The sequence below is a fragment of the Hemitrygon akajei genome, chromosome 7, assembly GCF_048418815.1.
Source record: "Hemitrygon akajei chromosome 7, sHemAka1.3, whole genome shotgun sequence".
NCBI classification, from domain to species: domain Eukaryota; kingdom Metazoa; phylum Chordata; class Chondrichthyes; order Myliobatiformes; family Dasyatidae; genus Hemitrygon; species Hemitrygon akajei.
In genome coordinates this window covers 69,514,015-69,538,009 of record NC_133130.1, presented here as the reverse complement: position 1 = coordinate 69,538,009, position 23,995 = coordinate 69,514,015, and the positions used below count along the sequence as shown (strand labels likewise).

The following is a 23,995-nucleotide window of genomic DNA, read 5'->3' as shown; positions in this document are numbered from 1 at the left end:
TGATGCTTCTTGTATTAAAATAGACACATCTCAAACCATCAGTCTGAGCGCATCCCTTCTCTATCACCTGTATATCCTCCCTCTTGCATTATCTCCAAGCATTATTTATTTGTGAGCCAACCTCTCTTCCCTCTGTCACTTCAGTTTGGCTCCCACCCCCCAGCACTTCTAGTTTAAACTCTCCCCAATAGCCTTAGCAAACCTCCCCACCAGGATATTGGTCATCCTTGGATTCAACTGCAACACCTCCTTTTTGTACAGGTCACACCTGCCCCAGAAGAGGTCCCGATGACCCAGAAATCTGAATCCCTGCTCCAATCCCTCAGCTACACATTTATCCTCCACCTCATTCTAATTATCATTGTAACATTCAAAATGACCGTCAATACCTTCAAATTCTTCATCGTTTCTAACTTGTGAAGCAGTGGAAGTGGTTCATTTTCACTCTGGACTGCTTCTGGCTCGCCAAGCCTGAATTTTTGAAACCATAATGAGCAAGACAGTTCCAAATTGCAGTTCCTACTGCTCATTTCTCAACAGCTATCAGTGACAAAATTCACTGCTTTTTGAACATAAATACACCAAACTGATGCTATTTAAAAACTGTTCGCTCTAAGCATGGTGTAGTCTCCAATGGCTATGGCAAGTGCACTCAAGTGACACCAGTTAGAAACTGTTCGACAATGGTTTCCTGATCCAATCAAGTGGCATAATATCTCAAATAAACAAAAGGAATCCCGGCTATATTCTTGATTCACGTTTGTTTTTTTAAAAGAGTTATCGCAAATAAGCAGCTGCCACGATTAACCAGTGATCCAATTAACTGGAATCCACTGTTTTAATAGAAGTAACACAATAGGTACTAACCTACTGCATAAAAATAACTCAAAACATTTAAACACCATGTTCAATTAAAGAAATTAGTCAATATTCCATCTAAGTATCAATCCTGCCAGTATTAAGTGAAAAGTAAGCCATTTACTATTCTTTGCTGTTGGTTTCCAAGCCAATAGATTTTCCAGAATTTAAGTAGATAAACGTACCTGCTGTGCTTGGTACCTCTGTTGTGCCTGCTGCATGTATGATGACTGTTGTTGCTGTTGTTGATTGTAGTAAGGTTGCTGGCCCTGCTGGCAGTAGCCACTCATGCTCTGCTGACTATAGTGAGGGGGCATCTGGTAAAGGAAAACCAAAATTGAAATTCATGAGACTGATATTAAAAAAACTTAACACAGGTTATAAGTTCTGTATAAACCACTGCAGTTTTAAAATCTTTAACCACAACTTTACATTCTACTAATTTTCATCAGAATGAAAAGTAATTTGTTTACATATTCAAATAACCACACAATCAAGAGGGGCGACAGTATTCTCAAACTTGATCCCCTTCAAAAGTTTCTCTCCAGTTTATGTCTGCTACATGGTTACAGCCACAATTTTAACCAATGATTTTATTAAAAGTCAATCTCAGTGCAGTCCGATGTCAAGCAAACTAACAGCTGAGTCAGGACATTCTTGGTAGTGTTCCTGTAAAATTTGGTTAGAATGAGGAAAGTGAGAGGAGCCTCACTCATCTAAATCTCCTCAGGAAGTAGGTTCAATGAGGAGAAGGTGAGAGCATCCATTCTGTACACTCCCAGAAATCTGGTGCTCCTAACTCTCTCTACAGAGGAGCAGTGTATGTGCAGAGAGGAGTGGTCAGCTTGTACCTTCTCAAAGTCCACAATCATCTCTTTGGTCTTGTCTACATCGAGACTAGTTATTGTCCTCACACTATTCTATTAAGTGCTCTACCTCCTCCCTGTACACTGTCTCGTTGCTGTTGATGAGGCCAATCATTGTGTCAGCAGTGTGAACAGCAGCGGGTTGAAGCAGGGAAATGCCGGTGCTCAGCATGTTGAAGCTAGAGGTGCTTCTGCCAACACGGATTGACTGTGGACTTTCTGTCAAGAAGTCCATCATCCAGTTACAGAGACAGGTGTTGAGACCCAACATGCTGACAGCAGTTCTGTCTTTAAGTTAGCATGTTTGAAGTTACCAGCAATAATAAAGGATTCATCAAGGTGTGTGGTTTGCAAGATACTGATGATGTTGCAGAGCTGTGTGGGACACTGATATGTGGGACGCTAGCACCCACAGCGTCTACATCCTCCTACAGAAAGCCCAAGCCAGATGGGCTGGCCATGACGTCAGGATGTCTGACAGTCGACTACCAAAACAGCTGCTGTATGGAGAGCTAAGCCAGAGCAAGCGCTCAGTTGGAGAGCAGAAGAAACGTTTCAAAGACTGCCTCAAAGTGTCCCTCAAAGACCTTAACATCAATCCCAGTAGCTGGGAATCGCTTGCTCTGGACCGCCCAACCCGGTGAAGCAGGACCACTAAAGAAGCGTATGCAGCAGAAATCAGACACACCGCAGAGGCTCAGAGGAAACATGCCGCGCACAAGGCTCGAGCTACCTCCACTTCCACTGCAGCACCTACCCTCATGTGTCCCAAATGTGGGTGAGCTTTCAGGGCCCGGATTGGCCTCACCAGTCACCTCCGGATCCAGTCACAAACCCCCCCACCTGACTGAAGTCATGGTCATCTTCGACTCCAAAGGACGAACAACAACAACAACATATATACATACACCTCTATCAAGGGGTGGTACCCTGGAGCCATACTTCCATCAGGATGAGCGTGCAGCTGTCCTTCATCTCCGTCTCAGCCCCAGGTAATCCCCAGCTTATTTTCTAGTGATCGAATATTTGAAAGCAGAATCGACAGGAGAGCTAGCCTGCAGTGTTTCTCCTTTAGTCTTGCACGAATACAAGCGCGCTTTCCGATGAAGTCTCCCCTGGGTGGCTGAAGCAGAAGACAAGCTGCGGAGCTGATCTGCTGGTGAGGTAGACTGGCAATACTTGGTGTTCTTAATATCCAACAGTGTCTTGTGATCATCAGTAAGAGGTAAAGGATGAATTATTACACCAGCAGTTGGAACCAGAGTGGACGCCATGACTGGATGCACCATTATCTTGAACCTATTCATATAGGTAATTCGATTTCAGAAAATGCTGGTTTTTGGATTACACTGTAGAATTTTTTTACTCTAAGTGGACAGTATAGAAAATATAAAATATTCAAAAGGTAGTTGCATAAAATTAGGGTTCATGGGTGAGGGTTTGAAGGTAATTTATCAGTATTGATAAACATATTAGCATGGTTAAAGGTTAGATAGGAGCTGGAATAAGTAGGCAATTTTCAGTCTGGCAGTCTATTATCAGTTATTTCTCATAAGCATCATTGCTGTGATGCATTCTAGTTGTAAAAGTAAAGCTGCACTGCAAACTAAGTAGTAAGTTGCACCCACTAGTTTTCATTTAATTTCTGATGTCATCTATATTTCCCTTTCATAAAATGGTTGATTCTGATCAATAGCATGATTTTTAATGAATGTTTTCCAAACTGCTTTATCCAGTTGTCACTTCATATTCACGTGCTTAAAGTTTAAAATTCTGGTTCTGGTATTAAGTTCATCACTCCAACTAAAAAAAATTATGTATTTTATTCTTACTGAGAGACTGCTTTTGACCTAATTGATAATGTCATTTGCCAATTCTTATGGAGCAAGAGTAGAATTAAATTTCTGCAGTTTCCCAACATTACAGGGAAAATCAACCTGCTGAGCATGCACTGTAACAACTTCAATGAACGTGAACAGTTGCTAAAACAGGTACATTCATATTTTTGTTTTAATGGGTTTTAAATTTGTCTTCAAGGCTGTTTACTTTTCTCAAATTATGTTTTTTTTTACAATTTTTAAATAGTATGTACAATTTGAGTTAATGCTTGTTTTTGAGACATTCACAAACATTTGAGCTCTTTGACAGTTCAGCCTGGGGTGTATCTTCATTACCTGTCAAAGCCCTTGTGTATGATTGACAATCAGTATGGCCTGGCTTTGCTTGGGACATCACAGATCAGATCCCAGCTGGCTTTCATGAGGAAATTCATGCTGATGGACATGCTCAATACAAGAGCAAGTTAACAGGGCAGGGAACAATTCTTCAGAAACTTGCTGCCATTACATTTATTTCACTGCTGCTTCATTTTACCAATATTTCAGCAACATTTTGGTAATTAGTGGTTTATGCCCTGGCACAAATTGAAGGGTTTATGTTGTCTTTTTCCTATTAACTAAAATCCAAGTTGCCTACCAAATTAAAATCGCTTACCTTCTAAATATATTCAGTGAGAAAACAACATCTACTTATATGCCATCTTTAAAATGGAAAAAAACATTGCAAGGCACAGAATACAAATCAGTCAGAATAATTACTCAAATTATTTGTGAAACAGTCTTGGCACAAATAAACAGAAATGCTGGCAATATGAACGAATGATCTGAAATATCAATTCTGATTCTTGTTTCATAAATGCTAACTGACCTGCTGTGTACTTCTACAACTTGTTGGCTTTATTTCATATTTTCTCAGTCTACAGCTTTTGCTTTTTGATTACTGCCTAATTTGCTCGCATCCAGAATTTGATTTTTAGTGTTCTCAGCTAGATCCAATGTTAACTTGACACAGAAATTTCAATCTAATGTGTCAGAAAAATCACAATGAATTTAATATTTCTTTTAATTTAATATTCACTAGTTATCCACTTCCCCTTAGTCTAGGACCCTTTAAGGATTATAAGAGTATGGTTCAGATATTATAAAAGAACGGACTGGAGATACTGACAAATTAATTAATAGCATGATCTTAAAATTATGTCAGTTATAATATACTTGTGCAGTTTTTTTTTAAATAAACATCTACTTCCCGCTACCCCCCAACATGCACATCTTTTTATCCAACTGGAATTGTAGAACAGATTAAATTAACATAGATTAGACTCATCCGTCTATTACTGTGTAATTTGTTGGGAAGTATTCCAGAGTTATGTGAATATATCAGATATTAATTCAATCAAGAACCAGGCTTCAGTTCTGCACATGTAAATAAGTTCAGAAAGTTTGCAATTAGCCTTCAGCTTTTTTGTAAATTGCCAACAGTAAATTGAAGTTATAGACACAGGCTATTACACAGACTAAAAAATTGCATTTGCAAGAACCAAACATTAAAGACAATGCGAGTTGTATTAATTGGATTGCATCAAACTAGACAGCACGGCTAAGATATCTGCATCATTGTGACTTGAGTGCAAGTTGGCACACCAGGCAAATGCTATCATTTAGCATATCAAACATGGCCACAGGTATGGGCAATCAAAAGTTCTTGTGTATTTATCATATTTGTATAATCAAAAATGGCCCTGACAATATTAATTGTATCTGGCTCTCTGTAATCAAAAGGTTTTAGAATATTTGTGTTAATTAGTTTCTCCCAAAGATATTTGGGCCTTCAGAGGTGTCTTATCAATTAGTAGTTCATAGTAGTTTAATTGTCATTCAACCATACATGGATACCTATGAATACAGCCAAATAAAACAGCATTACTCTGGGGCCAAGATGCAAAACACAGCACCAACAGTGATACAAAGCACGGCATATATAGCACATATAAGATAGCATGTACATAAGATATCAGTAAAATAGTCACAGAAAAAGAAGTCCAAGACCCTGAATCCATTAATGTTGCAGTAGGCTGCAGTTGAACACAATACAGCTCATCTTCTGCTGAACAGTCACTGGGGAGCAGCACCAACTCTGGCTGGACGCAATGCCACACCATCTCTGGCACTCTGGTGGAGTGCATCAACTCCAACGCCTCTCTCATGGGCGGCAGTAAACAGGCAACATCGTAGCTTGTGGCCTAGTCCTCGCTATGATTTAGAGTATGCAGCTCCTCTGCTGTCTGCCGATAAATCAGTGAATCGGAATTGCAGCATGTCCAACAAGGATCACAAGAAAAATGACAAAGTCAGTTACTCACTGTTAGACTGCACCTACTTCACCTTCTCTGAAGCCTTTCTGCTGCAGGTAGCAGCATGATCCACACCAAGTCCAGATCCTTCAGTTTCTCCGCCAACAAGCAACTTGCTGTTGGGGCAGACAGACCAATGAGCTTCCACTATGTATCTTTAATGTCATTGTAAATACTGAAATTGTATTGCATCAGTGGTACATTTGATCTTTGGGGTACAAAATTCAATGTACCTTTGGGTTTGTGAGGCTATAACGACCTCTATATCACCAGCTTCAGTGCCTCGTCAGTGACTTCGTTCATAGTCTTAACTTAATTGCTGTACATCTACCGGAGGTTTGTATGGCTCCCAAGATACAATAAAACTCCAAAATGCAAATCTAGGGTTTCTTGTCTTTTATTAACTCCTGATGGGATTCACTATTTGCCAATGAGTATATGTACATTAATCTTAATAAAATATAGAATTAAAATAGAAATAAAATAATACGGTTCCATTCTTGAAAAATCTTTCAGTGCAGATTTTAGAAGTATGAAGATAACAAACACAGTCCTGTGGTTAGAGCTATTCAACTCAAATTTTAGAAAATGAAGCCATCCCTAAAGGTTAACATAATTTTCATAGAAATTATTTTCCACAACCACAATTAAATAGCAACAAGTTTCCACGGTATTTAAGAATATTGCTTGAGGGTTTACAGAAGGGTTAAATGTTTTTGGATATTATTTTGCCTAAATACTGTAAAAGGCTAGTCAATAATGTACCCGCACATTCTAACCATCAAGTTATTACTATCAGTCTACTTTGCACCAATGCACCAGTCACTTTTTCAGGAACTTCAACCTCAAGTACCTTTCTTGGACATTAAATATATGTAACTTTTACTTTGTATGGTTTAAAAATAAGTCGTCCAGCTTTGGAACCCTGTGCATTCTATTTATAACATATTGCTTCATGTTTCACAATTTCATTGTTTCCAAACAAAAATGAACAAACATGCAATACATAAATCAACTTCTCCTTCGGCTTCTCCCAGTTTCTCCAGACTTGAGAGGTAGCTATGGGCCCCAGCTATGCCTGCCTTTTCGTTAGCTAAGTAGAATAGTCCATGATGCAAGCCTTCCCTGGTAAGACTCCCTAACTCTTCCTCTGCTGCACTAATGAATGATCTGGGGCTGCTTCATGCACCAATGATGAGCTAATCAATTTCATCAACTTTCCCTCCAACTTCCACCCTGCCCTTAAAATTTATTTGGTCTATTTCTGACACCTCCCTCCCCTTTCTCAATCTGTCTCCATCTCTGGAGACAAACAGTCAATCGATACCTTTTATAAACCTACCAATCCCCACAGCTATCTTGACCATACCTCTTCCTAACCTGTCCCCTGTAAAAATGGCTGTAAAAATGCCATTCCCTTTTCTCAGTTCCTTCGTCTCCACTGCATCCAGTCCAAGGAAAAGACTTCCCTTCCACCTTTTCAAAGAATGAGGTTTGACCATTCCTCGACCATTGATTCTGTCCTCACCCAGAACTCCTCCATTTCCAGGGCATCTGAACTCATCACATCTTCCTGCCACCTCATCAATGATAGAGTTCCTCTTGTCCATACCTACCACCCCATGAGCCTCTGCTCATTCGCCACAGCTTCCGCCATCTCCAAAGAGATCCCCTTTCACTCTTCACCCACAACTGCCCATCCCCTCCGCTCCCTCCATGATTCTTTCCCATTGATCTCCCTCCCGGCACTTATCCGTGCAAGCAGTCAAAGTGCTACACCTGCCCATTCATCTCTTCACTTTCCATCAGTCGGGGTCTCAAACAGTCCTTCCAAGTGAAGCAACACTTCACCTACAAATCTGTTCGAGTCTATTGTATCAAGTGCTCCCAATGTGGCCTCCTCGACATTGATGAATCCCATTACAAAATAGGGGCTGAGCACTTCCGCTCCATCCTCCAAAAGAGGAATTTCCTGGTGGTCAACTATTTTAATTCCTTCTTCCATTCCAACATGCTAGTCCATAGCCTCTTTTTGTGCAATGATGAGGTCACTCTCAGAGTGAAGATGCAACACCTCATATTCTGTCTGGGTAGCCTCCAACCTGATGGATTGATCATCAATTTCCCTTAGTAAAAAATAAAATTCCCTCCCTGCTTTCCTCTTCTTCTATTCCTCCTCTGGCCTCTTACCTCCTCTCTCATGCCCATCACCTCCCCTGGTGCCCCCTCCTTCTTTGCTTTCTCCAATGCTTCACTCTCCTCTCCTTCCTCACCAGCCCTTTACTTTTCCCATCCACCTGGCTTCACCTATCACCTTCCAGCTATCCTCCTTCCCCTCCCACCACCATTTAAAAAAAATTTTGGCATCTTCTTTCCTTTCCAGTCCTGATGAAGGGTCTTGGTTCACAATTGCTTATTCATTTCCATAGATACTACCTCATTTGCTGAGTTCCTCCAGCATTTTATTTGTGTTGCTTTGGATATCCAGCATCGACAGAATTTCTTGTGTTATAGAAATAAACAAGTGGTGTTTTGAAAATTAAACATCAAATAATACCTAGCCTAATCTTATGCATATATCACGATCTCACTTTTCTTAAAGCAGATTCCAAAAGTATCTGGAAAATAATATATTTATCTGCAGTACATCACCCTTAACTTTTAATTTAAACAATTTGCTTTTTTTGCCTTATGGGCCAAACGTATTTCACAACAGTATGAAAAGAAGTAAATCTTTAAAAATAAGCCAATCACCAAATAAATGGCTAAAGAAATTAGATGGAGAAGTTAAAATCCCCATTAATTTGCAATACTTTGTCATCAAGTCATTCTATGCTTGTTCAGAGGTGGAGGGAAATAGGCAATCTTGAAGTTACTTCCATTACCTACATTGTGATTTTTGTGATCTTGTCATAATGGTTGCAAACAATACAGGGGCAGAAAAAACACATTTGAAACTTCAAGATGTTAAATTATTCTTGTAAATCTTTGTTGCCGCAAGGCTAACGCAGTGAATGTTACGTGAATGAGTAATGAGCAGCGCCCAAAATAGAAGCATCTTTGACTGCTTGTAATGGTAAATAGTTTTGAAACACATCATTTATAGTCAAACCTCATTAAACCAGATGACCACCGAACTACTCCCTCTTTCAGCTTTTCAAAGCACTCTAGTTTGTCTTATTGTGTTTACTTTTGACAACCAGTTGTTGAATACAATATAAAAGACGAAGGTCAACCTGCATATATTAATGAGAGTCCTTGCTACAAGAATTCCATAAATGCTCAATTGTTTATTCTACTGCATCTACAATAGAGCTAACTAGAAAAATGAAAGAAAACTTAAGTATCAAGCCTTCCAGAATGTCACCAATCACATGTGAACATTTATAAAACATGTTTCTAGTGGGGGGGGAAATTGTAACAGAGAACACCTTCAGCCAGACTGCTAGTCGCATTATCCCAAGCACTTAGCACTTCACATTACGATGAACACCTATTACTAAGTCGGATATCAAAGAGGATGGAATACATGATAAATACATGGTAAAGAATGTGATAGTAATTTATGAGAGTAATACACTAAAAGGAACAAATAGCCTATGTAAATATGCTTTTTGTATGACCACACACTCACTCACTTGATTTTTTTTTTGCAGGTTTTCCTTTTTAATAACAAAACCTTTACCTTTTAACCACCAAGAGGGATTGGCTTTACATCTTTTTAAATGCCGTGCAAAGATCTTTCCTGGGCAAGACAATGCCAGACAGTGTCTGGAATCAATTATATAAACAGTATGCAAAGTGACTTTCTATGTCCAGGGCAGAAATCCTACCAGTTTCTTTTTAATGCAATAAAGTCAGATATGTTGCAAGTACCTCAGGGGGAAATCAGCAGATTGACTTATTTAAGAAAGTAGAGAGTGCACTGGCGTGAATTCTGATGAAGGGTCTCAGCCAGAAATGACAACTGCTTACACTTTTCCATGATGGATTTGGCCTGCTGAGTTTCTCCAGCATTCTGTGTGTACTACCGTACTTGATTTCCAGTATCTTCAGATTTTCTCATTTAAAATTTGCAGAGTCTTTCAAAACTCAGTAGATCCAAAGTGTTACAGAAAATGCAATTCTTGAGAGATGTGGCAGCCAATTCACGTAAAAGGCAGTCAAAATAATCTTTGTAATTGATAATGACTACAGAATACATATTCCATTGGCAATAACCTGTTCTCCTCAAAAAGAAACACGGGATCTTTAGAAATCCCATGATACAGCCTTGGTTCAACATAACAACAAAGCCACACTCCCTCAATTAATGCACTAAGAATATCTGACACGTTTGTGCTCAAACATTTGAGACTCAAACTCTCAATATCCTGATTCAAAGAGCATGTGGTTGTGCATGAAATTCTAGGAAATTCAAGAAGAGTCAACCGTTCTCAACATGTATACTGTGCTTCAGTGGTTTCACACCATTTTCACTAATTATAATATGGCATTCCTCGCACTTCCTCAAATGAGCACAGCTGCAGGAAATTGTCTGTAAATTATAACAAGAATTGGCAGTTGCCATATCAGTAACAGCACGCACAAAACTGACCATCTTTCATTTCCCCAACACCCTTGATGCATGATGGAATAAATCAAACCAATTTCCATTTGTGTTTTATTGGTACAGATTTAAACTGGTACATCGTCATTGAATTCATCCAAATATGAAAGTTTAACAGGAGCAAAAGTTGTGATAATTATTGCAGCATATTGACAACACCAAATAAAGGCAACAATCAAAGTATTCGGAAACAGAACGTAATTACTTTTTTAAAATTTAATCTGATGGTTATAATGTACAAGAGCATCAGATAGTCCAATATGAGTGGACTGTCACTACATTCACTTGATCCCAGAACAACTAATTTCAACAGCATTTTAACAGTCATTGAATTGTAATCAAGGTTTCACTGACATGAAACAATAGTCTAGAGGGGAGGAAAAAAATTGTCAATTTCAGCATTCCACATTGACATTAATTACATAAAAATTAAATTTAGTTTAAGTAATTAAAAGGCTTGCTTGTAAGACAAAATAAAGCAGGCCTTTAAACAACAAACAACATTCTATTCTCGGGCAAAAGAAATTATTTTCATTGCATGTAGCTGTCCCTGGAATATTAAAAGGAATGGAATGCATTAGGATGGTTTTCTGCTGCTGGACAGAGATTCATTTTTGCATTGACGAGTAACTGGTGCGATGTTGGACTAAAGCCAGTCCAAACACCTAGCAAAAACACTGACAATTGCCTACTTCATACATGTCCCTGAACAATGGAAGCTCACTGTTACCAATAGGCTTTTTATACAGAATGGTTAAACACTACAATGCATTTCAATTTATCACTACAACAAATTCTATCTTCTATCATTGAGGGAACTACTATATGTCATTTCATACAATCCACTCAGACGCCAATTGGTTTAGCAGCCAGAAACTGAAATTTAAGACATTTCAGGGTTGCCAAGACTTCCTAAAATAAGCTGGAGATTTCATTAGGTTGTGTTCATTTTTTTTTTGTAAATTAAGAGAAACCAGCAAGCTTTTAAGCACAAACAAAATGCAATACAAATTGATATTTGCACTAGATTTTTTAAAAAAACATGGTTTAACTAACATGGTGATAAACTCCAGATATGCCCACAAAAGTAACCATGTACCCAAACTGAATTAATCAGACGGAAAGTTTACTCCATATGCACTCACATTTAAAATCTTCTGAGTAAGCCCCGAGCAACTGGGCACACTGGTGGACCACTGAAAAGGACTTGGAATTTTAAATCTACTATGAAGCTAGTATATTCAAATATAACTGGAACACTTACAAAGTATAGCTTTTACATTGACCTTCTGTCATTTAAAATCAAGTTCCACACTGCTAACAATTGCTTGAAATAACTTCCTTTAATTTTCAACTATCCTATTTACAAGTGTGCTGATGAAAATGTGCTATCTTACCAGTCCTAAGTATATCAACCAATAATTCTGAAAGCAATTTTTATAATGTTACATTCCAGCACTATCTATCTCAGCCAGTCTATGGTAAATTTTATATTTAGCTCTTTGTGGAAACTTGCCTTAAGAAGAAAGGCCTCTCAAATCGAGCAGAATTTTGGACAAAATTTACACATAAATCACTGAATGCACCTGCATAGAAAATAGGACACAGACTAAGTCATCTTCGCAGCTGTGACCTCAAGAAAGTTCAAAATTTCGATTCAGACTGATGCAGAGAAAACTACAACTATGAGCAAACTATGAGAATATGAGGGTAGAACTAAAGAAAGTAAACTGGGATAAGATCTGAAAAAGAGAACACTGGGATTTCTTTAAACGGGGGAACAAAAAGAAATGAAGACAATACAGTACATTCAACTCCAAGTCCATAACCAGCAATTTATGGGAAAACTGCAGATATGTTTTTAAAAAATGAAAAGCTGAACTTAAAGGAACACATTAAAGAAGACAGTCATACGGGAACATGAACTTGGAAAAAATAACAGGACAAGGAAGACAAAAGAAAAATTATACATGCAAATTATCAAGAAATACATATATAAATGATTATCACAAAGGTAATGACAAAGATATAATACAAATATAAAAGAATAATAAACAACAAAATAACTTAACACTAATATAGATGGGTAAAGAGTGAAATGATTATACCCCAAAGTTTCCTTTGAAGTGCAGAACACCAAGGTTTAGATGCCAAGCAGGGAAGAGAGAATAGACACAGTCCACTGAAAACTGTATCTGTGCCAAATGTCTAGCAACCAGCTAATATTTCTCCCAATAATATGAAAGCTATTTTTAGAAACAAAGTTTAAGAATTACTGTTCGATCGCCAGACTTTTAGTACAATCTCTGGAAAGCCATCTCATGGGCAAAATGGCAATTCTGGACTAAACTTGAATCAATGAAGGATGCTTGACAATTGTGGCAGGGCTGAATACTATCACCTTTTTATAAAGTTAAATCAAGTGACATGGGCAACAACTGGGCTTCATTTCCAGATGAGTTCAATACCTTCTATGCTTGCTTTGACAGTCAAAACATCAAAGAACCATCAGGATCTTCCACAGCCCACAATAATCCTGTGATTTCAGTCACTGAGGCCAACATGCGAGTATCCTTCAAGAGGGTGAACCCACGAAAAGCTTCCAGCCCAAACAGAGTATCTGGCCGAGTACTGAAAACCCATGCTGATCAACTAGCTGGAATGTTCACCGGGATCTTTAACATCTTGCTTTGGCAGTTTGAGGTACCCACCTGCTTCAAGCAGGCTTTAATTATACCAGTGCCCAAGAAGAACGTGGTAGCCTGCCTCAATAACCATTGTCTTGCAGCACTTACATCCACAACAATGAAGTGTTTTGAGAGGCTGGCGATGAAAAACATCAACTGCCTTCCTGAGAAACAATTTGGATCTGCTCCAATTTGCCAATCAGAGCAACAGGTCCACAGCAGATGCCATCGCATTGGTACTTCACTCAACCCTGGGACATCTGGACAGCAAAGATGCATACCTCAGGATGCTCTTTGTCAACAACAGCTCAGCATTCAATCCCATCATCCCCTCAAAACTATTCAATAAGCTTCACGAGCTTAGCCTCAATACCCCCTTGTGGAATTAGATCCACTATTTCCTCACTTGCAGAACCCAGTCAGCTTGGATCAACAATAACATCTCCTCCACAATCTCCATCAGCACAAGTGCACCACAAGGCTGTGTGCTTAGCTCCCTGTTCTACTCACTTTACACTTATGACTGTGTGGCTAAGTACAACTCTGATGTCATATTCAAGTTTGCTGATGACACCACTGTCATAGGCAGAATCAAGGGTGTTGATGAATCAGCATATGTTGGAGGGAGATTGAAAGTCTGGCTGAGTGATGCCATAACACCAGCTTCTTACTCAATGTCAGCAAGACCAAAGAGCTGATTATTGACTACAGGAGGATGAAACCAGAGGTCCCTGAGCCAGTCCTCATTGGAGGAATCAGAGGCAGAGAGGGTCAGCAACTTTAAATTCCTTGGTACAATTATTTTGGAGGACCTGTCCTGGGCCCAGCATGCAAAGTCAACTATGTAGAAAGCACAGCATCGCCTCTACTTCCTTAGGAGTTTGTGGAGATTCAGCATGTCAGTTATATCTTCGACAAATTCTATAAATGTGTGGTGGAGAGTATATTATCTGGCTGCTTCACTGGTTGGTAATGGAATAACCACTGCCCTTGAATGGAAAATACTACAAAAATTAGTGGATAAGGCCCAGTCCATCATGGGTAAAGCCCTCCCCACCATTGAGCACATCTATATGAAACACCATTGCACAACAGCAGCATCCATCATCTGGGAACCTAACTACCCAGGACATGCTTTCTTCTTGCTACTGCCATCAGGAGGGTGGTACAGGAGCCTCAGGACTCACACCACCAGGTTCAGGCAACACACATAAAATGCTGGAGGAACTCAGCAGGCCAGGCAACATCTATGGAAAAAGAGTACAGAAGACATTTGCAGCCAAGACCCTTCAGCAGAACTGGAGAAAAGAGAAAAGCAGTAGAGTTAAAAGGTGTGAGAGGGGGAGGGGAAGGAGAAACACCAGGTGATAGGTAAAACTGGGAGGGGAGGTGAAGTGAAGAGTTAGAAAGTTGATTAGTGAAAGAGATACAGGGATGGAGAAAAGGAAATCTAATAGAAGACAGAAAGCCATGGGAGAAAGAAAAGGAGGAGGAGGAGCACCAGAGGGAGGAGATATCTCCTTGACAGGCAAGGAGATAAGGTGAGAGCGGGTAAAGGGGAATGGTGGGGCTGGGGGGAGCATTACCGGAAGTTCAAGAAATCGAAGTTCAGTAACAGTTATTACCCCTCAACCATCAGGTTCTTGAACCAAAGGGGATAATTTGACTGGCCCAATCATTGAAATATTTCTACAACTCAGACTCACTTTCAAGGACTCCATCTCATGTTCCTGATATTTGTTGCTTATTTATTATTATGTCATTCTTTTTGTACTTGCACAGTATGTTGCCTTTTGCACCCTGCCTGAATGTACAATTTGGTGCAGTCTTTCATTGATTCCATTATGGTTATTATCCTATTATGGTTTATTGAGTATGCCCACAGAAAACGAATCTCAGGGTTGTATACAGTGATGTACACATATTTTGATAAAAAATTGACTTCAAACTTTTTGAACTTTGAACATAGTGTTGGAAAATATATCGTAATTTCTCCTAAACAATCTCTGTAGAGACAGAAAATAAAAAGTCAAAATGGATTCTGCAAGAGTAAATAATGATTTGCTAAATGTATACAAGGGAAATAAAAGGTTACTTCCATGAATTTCTAACTCCATTGATGCACCTTGAGCAGACATGTACTTTCAACATTTTAAAATAGGTAAGGTTAATAGAGAAGACATTGAATAAACTTGTATTTTTCAAAGTTCTCACATGATACCAGACAGTAGATTTAAGATTAGGATTAATTAGGTTTCAAAGGTAGAGGAATTTAACCAAATTGGGATATGGTAGAGTACAATTTCTACAATGCTCATTGCTGCAATGACTCCATTCATATTAATGACTTAGACCTACATGTAAGCAATGGCAAGATTTGTGGATGACAAACAGTTGAGATACAAGTAACACTGAACAATTAGACAATAGGTATATTAGCAGAATTAGGCTATTTGTCCCATCCAGCCTGCTTTGCTATCCAATCAGAATGAATTTTTTCAATCCCCTTCTCAAGCCTTCTTCCCATAACCCTTAATCTGTTTTTCAATGAAGAACCTGTCAATCTCTACCTTGAATACACGCAATGATTTAGTGTCCAGAATCCTTCAAATTCCAGATCCACTGCCCTCTGGCTGTAGAAATTCATCCTGATATCAGTTTTATTCTGAGGCTGTGCCCATAAATCCCAGACTCACCTATTAATGGAAACATTATCCAGGACCTTAGTATCTGGTAGGCTTTCATGAGATCCCACGCCACCTCATCCCTCAAGCCTTTAAGTCATCGGATCATTCAGGTGATCCACCTCTGGACACTCCTCCGGCAGTAGCATATCTTTCCCTAGATATGGGTCCCAAAATTGCTCACAATATTCCAAATGTGGTCTGATCAAAACCCGATAAAGCCTTGCTTTTAAATTTTACCCTTCTCAAAATGAATGTTAATATTGCATTTGCTTTTTTTTCCTAAACTACCAACTCAACCTGCAATTAATCTTAAGTGAATCTTCAGCTAGGATTCCCAAGTCCCTTTGCATCTCTGATTTCTGTATTTTCTCCCATTTAGAAGACAATCTGCACTTTTATTCTTCCCAGCAAAACACATAATCCCATATGTAACTCCATTATTTTCCATCAACCACCTCTTTTCCCACTGTCCCAACTTGCCCAAGTCCTTCCGCAGGCTCCCACCCTCCACCTATTTTGGTATCGTGTGTAAACTTGGTCACAATGCCATTAATTCTTTGATAAATACCAACATAAAAGGAAACAACATTATAATAGAAGATTGACTTGCAGGGTGACAACTTTTTATTAAAAAGGCAGGTGGAGGATAGTATACTCAGCATAGAAAACGCAATTACTTCCATAAAAAATGAAACTAAACTAGAAGAGGATTCAAGGGGCAATGAATGATGTTACGTCCATGGCCCCCTCCTTTTTGAGAATCGCAAGATCACTATTAAGTCAGTTCAGGAGACCCAGGAAATGAGAGAAAGACATGCAGAATCCACAAAGAGTTTGGAATGTGTCCTGGCCTCCGAAAGGCGGAACCATGGATAACGTCTATTGTCTCTTGGAGACGGGATTGTGTATTGAATACTGTATGATGCATCGAAGCCCCCAGGCAATGAACTGAGGGGGGGATTGGTGGAGGGATTGCATCATCCCAACCTGGTTGACATCTGAGACCCTGTGAGTCAGGATAAAAGAGGGTCTGTGGGCACAGCCCCTCAGACGCACCAGAAGAAATGCTAGAACTCCTGTAACAGCGTAACAGCGAAAGCCGGTGGAACCAGCCCACGTGCGTCCTTTTCCATTTGCCTCGGAATTGGTGGGTCTTGCCATGGAAGCACGGCTTTAGCTAACCTCGAAGGGGAAATCAGTCCCCCAACGACTCTCGAAGGATTGACATCATAAAAGGAATGGGCAAGTTAAACCTCCGTCTTTCTCTCCAACCAAAAAGGCTGCAGCCTACAGCTTGACTGAACTAAAGTGACTTTTATATTTCCATCGGACAATACATTATCCCCTAGACAACGATAGAGCTATTTCTTATTGATTATTATTATACCCGCGCTTTTAGATTTAGTATTGACGACGTATATTATCTGTATGTTTGCATTGATATTATTTTTGTGTATTTTATCAATAAATACTGTTAGAAATAGTACCATCAGACTTCAACGGACCTCTCTATCTTTGCTGGTAAGTGACCCAGTTACGGGGTACGTAACAATGAATAATTAGAAGCAGCAGCACAAATCAGAAAAATTAAACATTCTATCAAAATCTTTGTATTTATTTTTGAGATAAACTATTAAAATAAAATGATTGCATACTTTTATTAGATCAGTGGCAAAGAAAGCAATGAAACTAAAAGTGCAAGATTTAAAAGAACAGGACTATATAATAATTGTTAAAGATTGAGCAAGTTTAGCCTTTCCCTTGAGGAATGTTAGAGGAATTGACAGAGGCTATTAAGATTATAGATGGGTGGTTCAACACACATATAGGAAAAGTGCTTCCTCTTAAAACTAAATTAAAAGCAAAATTTTTAATTAATAATGCCAATGGCGAAATCAAGACCAACTTTGTTTTATGTGCAGTTGTTTTAATACAGAACTTGCCTTCATACTGCGTGCTTATAACACATGGCTTTTTTTTTAAAAAGGGCACTTGACATTTATATATGTTGAAGCATTTAGGTAAGACAGAATGGGAAGGGACCAATGTGAATTTTAAGCATCTGCACAGGGTAATTCAACTAAATGTTATGTTTTGTGCTCAATTTTCTATTTAGTAGACATGTAATAGCTTCCTTTTATTACTAATTATAAAGTATTTATTCTGAGTGCTAAAATGCAAGATTTGTAAGCACGTCTACATAATTAACAAGTCAAACTATGAAACAACCTGCTTTTAACGGGCAACTTTAACAGTCAATAGCATTCTTAAATTTGACCATGAAAATTCGATTAAGTCACATCAGGACAGATAATCATAAAATTAGTAAAAGATGTTTCAAGCAGTATCTGAAAAAAAAGAAGAAAAGGGAAGTTTGGGAGTGAATTCCAAAGCGTGCAGCCTCATTTGTCAAAGGTGGTATAATTACTGTGGATGCTGCAGATGATCTGGAAGAGCAGAGTATATCATCAGAGGCAGCTGGCGTGGAAGAGATAGCAGGAACAGCAGGCAGTGGAAGGACTATCAAAGGCATACATTTGAAAATACACAAACAATCTAACCAGAAACCAATGCAAATCAATAGATATGGTCATGGGCAAACAGGATTTGACACAGTTTAGGGCACAAGCATCAAAATTTCAGATCACATCAATTATCATCAAAGTCAACTAGCCTGGAGTACATAGAAATACAGAAGTTCAGAAGTATCAGTTGTCCAATAGCAGAAAAGCTGCAATAGAGGCAAGGAACATTGGGTGATGCAATGGCAGTGGAAACCACATTTTTAAATTTAAGGCTTCTTTACATTGTCAGACTGATGGAATGTATTCAGCAAAAGACAAATAATTTAATCTTGCAACCTCTCATAACTTAGCCCGTAAAGTGGTTATATACTCTTAATATGATCAATGTTCAAATATGGGTACTTCACCTTCTCTTCAGAAGAAAACCGCATTCAGTATCCCTAATATTTTTTTCATAATGTTTCATTTTATTTTACTTTCCATTCACTTACAAAATATACAGATTAACTCACAAACAGCTGAAAGCTAAAACACATCTTTTTCATAATCATTGCAAATTTGATAAAGCTACTAGAAATTGATTCATTACTGTTTCTCAGTAAATTGATTGGATTTGGCAACAAACAAAACAGTATGCATTGTAAAAAAAACGTTTGTAGTGCAAGAAGTTCTCAAAGTACACCTCAGGCATCAGTGTTATAATTTCCAAATGAATTTATTCTGCTTAAACCTGCAGTGAGTTGAAAGAACTAAGTCCCACAAGGGCTCCAAAGTTTTTTCATTCAAAGATAAAACTTGATCAAATCACTAAGCGAATTAGTGGGCATAAGGCAAAGGGAAACATTCAAGACACTTTTCTGTCGGAAACATCTTAATTGTGTTGAATAACAAACACATTTTGGCTAAGTATAATGTAAAGCACAACGATTTACCTAACTTTATGAAGATGAAATCAAAGGCATTCTACACCTTCAATTATAAACACAGGTGATTCAGCCAGCTTGTTCTCCTTCCCCTCTCCCCACCTTCTTATTCTAGCTTCAGTCCCCTTCCTTTCCAGTCCTGATGAAGTGTCTTAGCCTCGAACGTCAACTGCTTGTTCCCCTCCATAGATGCTGCCTGACTTGCTGAGTTCTTCCAGCATTTTGTGTGTGCTACACCTTTAATTATTCATTTAAATATCATCATCAGGCATCTTAAAGCTTAAAAGCAGCTTTTATAGAGAGTGTCCAGGAAAGAGAATTGCTGATGCTTGCAGAGATGGCACATCAATTTACAAATACTGATGTTAATTTTTACAGTCAACTGATTGATACAAATAGATTTAACTAAGATGGCTCTATCATCTATACAACTCTCCTAACTGTAACTTCCCTAACCATCAATTACAAGAGGTATTTTCTCAGGAAGACAACATCATTAAGGATGTCTGGGTCATCCAGTCATCCCCACCACCTGGGGCATGCTCTTTTCACATTACTGCCATGAGGCAAAGTACAGGAGACTTCAGACCTGTATCTCAAGTTTCAATAATAGTTTCATTCCCACTGCCATCAGGTTCTTGGACTTAAATTCTACCTCAGACTATATTTCTGTCACCTTTCACTGAAGCTGTTATGTTTATTTTTGTTTATTGTGAAGTTATGTATAAATTATGTCACTTTAATTTTAATGCAATTTATGTCTATCATGTTTGTAATGCTGTTGCAGAAAGCTAATCTAATGGTGGGATAACACTTGTTGATATTTCAGGATAAGATATTGCTTAAGTTGCAACCAGCCCACCCATCCCCCAACATACAGCAAGGCTCGCTAAGTTCCTCCAGCAGATTTCAAAGTGTGCAGTCTCTTCTTCATCTCAGTTAATCATGTCTTACACCTCCAATATTTTTCCTCTTATCCAGCTTATTAGAACTGCTTTAACTTGATTCTCACATTAAGGTTCCAATTACATGTAAAGCTTTTTCAGCAGTGATTCCAATTCCTACTCTTGCATCATTGCCTCTACATTTTCCCAAAAATTGAATGTTGCCCACATTTTCCCACTTCCTTTTTTTTAAAAAAAAAGAGATATCGGCATTTGTTTCTACAGACACTGTTTGATTCTATACCCAAAACCATCTATCTTATATCTGTTTAAGTCCTTTCCCAACTTTGATCTTAAACTGATCCCTGACATCCATTCTTGGATCATCTGAAGAGCAAAAACAGGCATTTTATTTCCTAACAGAATAATATGCCATTGATTCCAACCAAACCTTCCTTATTATCCTGTTCACTTTGCAGACTCCCCAATAGCCACTGGAACATTGAGGAACAGATATGGAACTGAATTAAAGTGTAAAAGCAAATAGGGTTGTTGTCATGGGACTTCAAATTCCATAATATAAACTGGGATCTTCTTAGTGCAAGTGGTTTAGATTGGGCAGAATTTGTTAGGTGCATCCAGGAGGGTTTCTTAAATCATTATATAGATAGCCCAAGAGGAGAAGTTATAATGGACTTGGTGTTGGATAATGAGCCTAGCCAGGTGACTGATCTTTCAGTGGGTTAACAGTAATGGAACAGTGATCACAACTTGTTGCCTTAGGACAACTTTAGATAAGGAAAAGTATGGAGCTTGTGGGAAAGTACGGAATTAAGTTGGGGCAAATTATGAGTGCATTAGGCAGAAACTAGGAAAAGTTAATTGGGAACAGCTGATTTTAGGCAAGTCCACATTTGAAATATGGAGGGTGTTTAAAGGCCAACTGCACAGAGTATAGGACAGGTATATTCCAGTCAGATGAAAGGGCAAGGATGGCAAGGTGAAAAAACCTTGGACATCAAGAAGAAAAAATATGTAAAGTTCAGGAAGCTAAAATCAAACAGAGCCCTTGAAAATTATAAAGAAGCCAGAAAAGAATTCAAGAAGGGAATTAGGAAAGCCAGGTCCTTGGCAAGTAGGATTAAAGAGAATCCCAAGGCATTCTATTCATACATCAAGAGCAGGAGGATAACTAGGGAGAAAGTAGAACCATTCAGGGGAAGGTGGGAGGAGAAACATTTGCTTGGATACAGAGGGTATCAGTGAGGTTATTAATGAGTACTTGCATCAATATATACCAAGGAGAAGGATGTGGAGGATAGAGAGATCAGTGCTGAGCATATTTATATACTAGGGCATTATGAGGTCAAGGAGGTGGTAGTGTTGGGTCTCTTAAAGAGCATTAAGGTTTACAAGTCCCCAGGGCCTGATGAGATATGCCCCAGGTTATTGAGAGAGCACAAGATTGCTAGAGACTTGACCAATAGCTTCATGTTCTCCTTAGCCACTGGCAAAGCAAGTAGGTAATGTTGTTCCATTAATCAAGAAGAAAACCAGGGATAATCCTGCAATGGAATTTACTGGAGAGAATTCGTAGCAAAAGGATTTACGAGCATTTGAAAAACCATGGCAAAGGGGCAAAGGCAGATTACTGACACCTTAAAATCAGTCCCTTTGGACAGATGGAGCTCATCAACCATTGTTGGCAGCTCATCTAGGAGAAGGAAAACTCTGATCTCAAAGCTGTCTCACGGATATCACCACTCATAGGGAAGGCTTCAGGAGTAAACCCCGAGGGAAAATTCCGGAACTGGAGTCCCTAAGGCAGTCCTACGTTGAGTTCAACGCTGACTGGCAACCATTGTGATGCTTCTGGTATCAAACTGTATTGGTCACTGCCATTCTTTTGGGTTCATCAGATGCATGGAGATGGGGAGCTTGCTCTCTATATTGTACTGCCCAGGCTTGCGTATCTAGACAGCTAGGACACAACATCTGTACTAGGACCTTTACAGTTTGTGCTGTATGTAAATGACCTGAATGAAAATGTCGATGGGTGGGTCAGTAAGTTTACAGATGGTACGAAGTTTGGTGGTGGTGAGGGTACCATAGAAGACTAGCCAAGGACGCAACAGGATATAGATCAGTTGCAAATATGGATGGAGAAATGGTAGATGGAGTTTAACCTGGCTAAAAGAGAAATGTTGCACTTTGGTAGGACAAGATCCTCCACAGTGTTGATGCGTAGATGGATCTTGAGGTCTAAGTTCATGAAACTTCCCTGAAAGTGGCTACACAGGTTGACAGAGTGGTTAAGAAGGCATATGGCATGATTGCCTTTATTAGATGAGGCACTGAGTTTAGAAGTCAGTAAGTTAGGCTGCATCTGGAGTATTGCATACAGTTCTGGTCACCCCATTACAAGAAGGACGTCGAGGCTTTGGAGAGGATGCGAGAGAGGTTCACCAGGATGTTGCCTGGATTAGAGGGCATGTGCTATAATGCGAGGGTGGACAAACTTTGGTTGTTTTCTCCAGAGCAGTGGAGGCTGAGGGGGTGATCTGATAGGTTTATAAGATTATGTGAGGCACAGACAGAGTAGACAGACAATATATTTTTCCAAGGGTTGAAATGTCTAATAGCAAGGGGCATGTGAGAGGGGGTATTTCAACGATGTGATGGGCACGCTTTTTACACACAGTGGTGGATGACTGAAATGCGCTACCTGGAGTTGTGATAGAAGCAGAAACACTTGGAGAATTTTAAGAGATGTTTAGATAGGCATATGAATGTGGGAAAAATGGAAGAATATGGACATTGTGTAAGCAGATTAGTTTAGTTGAACATTGAATTACTACTTTAACTGGTTTGGCACAACACTGTGGGTCGAAGGGCCTGATCCTGTGCTATAGAGCTCTATGTTCAATCTGAGCCCAATTTCTGATCTTGTCTCCTCTTCAGGGAAACACCATCTATTTCTACCTTTCGCTCAACACTCACCAAAAAATTGTGTTTTTGTAGCGATGTGCTACACACAGCGCTGAAATAACAACACGCAGTCAGTAAGTCGCTTCGAGACTTGTTTCGAGATCTCCCAGTGGCCACACATTTTAATTCCACGTCCCATTCCGATATGCCTATCCATGGCCTCCTCTATACTGTCAAGATGAAGCCACACTCAGGTTGGAGGAACAACACCTTATATACCGGCTGGGTAGCCTCCAACCTGATGGCATGAACATTGACTTCTCTAACTTCCGTTATTGCCCCTCCTCCCCTTCTTACTCCATCCCTGATATATTTAGCTTTTTATCCCCCCTTCCTTTTTTTCCCTCTCTTTCTGCCCATCACTCTGCCTATTCTCCATCTCCCTCTGGTGCTCCCCTCCCCCTTTCTTTCTCCCTAGGCCTCCTGTCCCATTATCCTTTCCCTTCTCTAGCTCTGTATCCCTTTTGCCAATCACCTTTCCAGCTCTCAGCTTCACCCCACCCCCTCCTGTCTTCTATCATTTCGCATTTTCCCCTCCCCCTACTTTCAAATCTCTTACTATCTTTCCTTTCAGTTAGTCCTGACGACGGGTCTCGGCCCGAAACGTCGACAGCGCTTCTCCCTATAGATGCTGCCTGACCTGCTGCGTTCCACCAGCATTTTGTGTGTGTTGTTTGAATTTTCAGCATCTTCAGATTTCCTCGTGTTTGTATTCCACTATTTCTGCTTTTATGTCTTAATATAAAGACAGCAACAAAATTTAACTAAACCCTCCA

At 39.3% G+C, this 23,995-nt stretch overlaps 1 protein-coding gene across 6 annotated transcripts in view; it reads right to left on the bottom strand.

Annotated features, from left to right (window-relative positions):
* arid1b (AT-rich interactive domain 1B) overlaps positions 1-23,995 on the bottom strand; it is a 417,666-nt gene that overhangs the window by 286,572 nt on the left and 107,099 nt on the right. For all 6 annotated transcript variants that reach the window (XM_073051134.1, XM_073051137.1, XM_073051136.1 and 3 more), the window contains exon 3: positions 1,044-1,175. In XM_073051134.1, the coding sequence (XP_072907235.1) occupies positions 1,044-1,175 (132 nt within the window). The remainder of the gene's footprint in view (positions 1-1,043; positions 1,176-23,995) is intronic.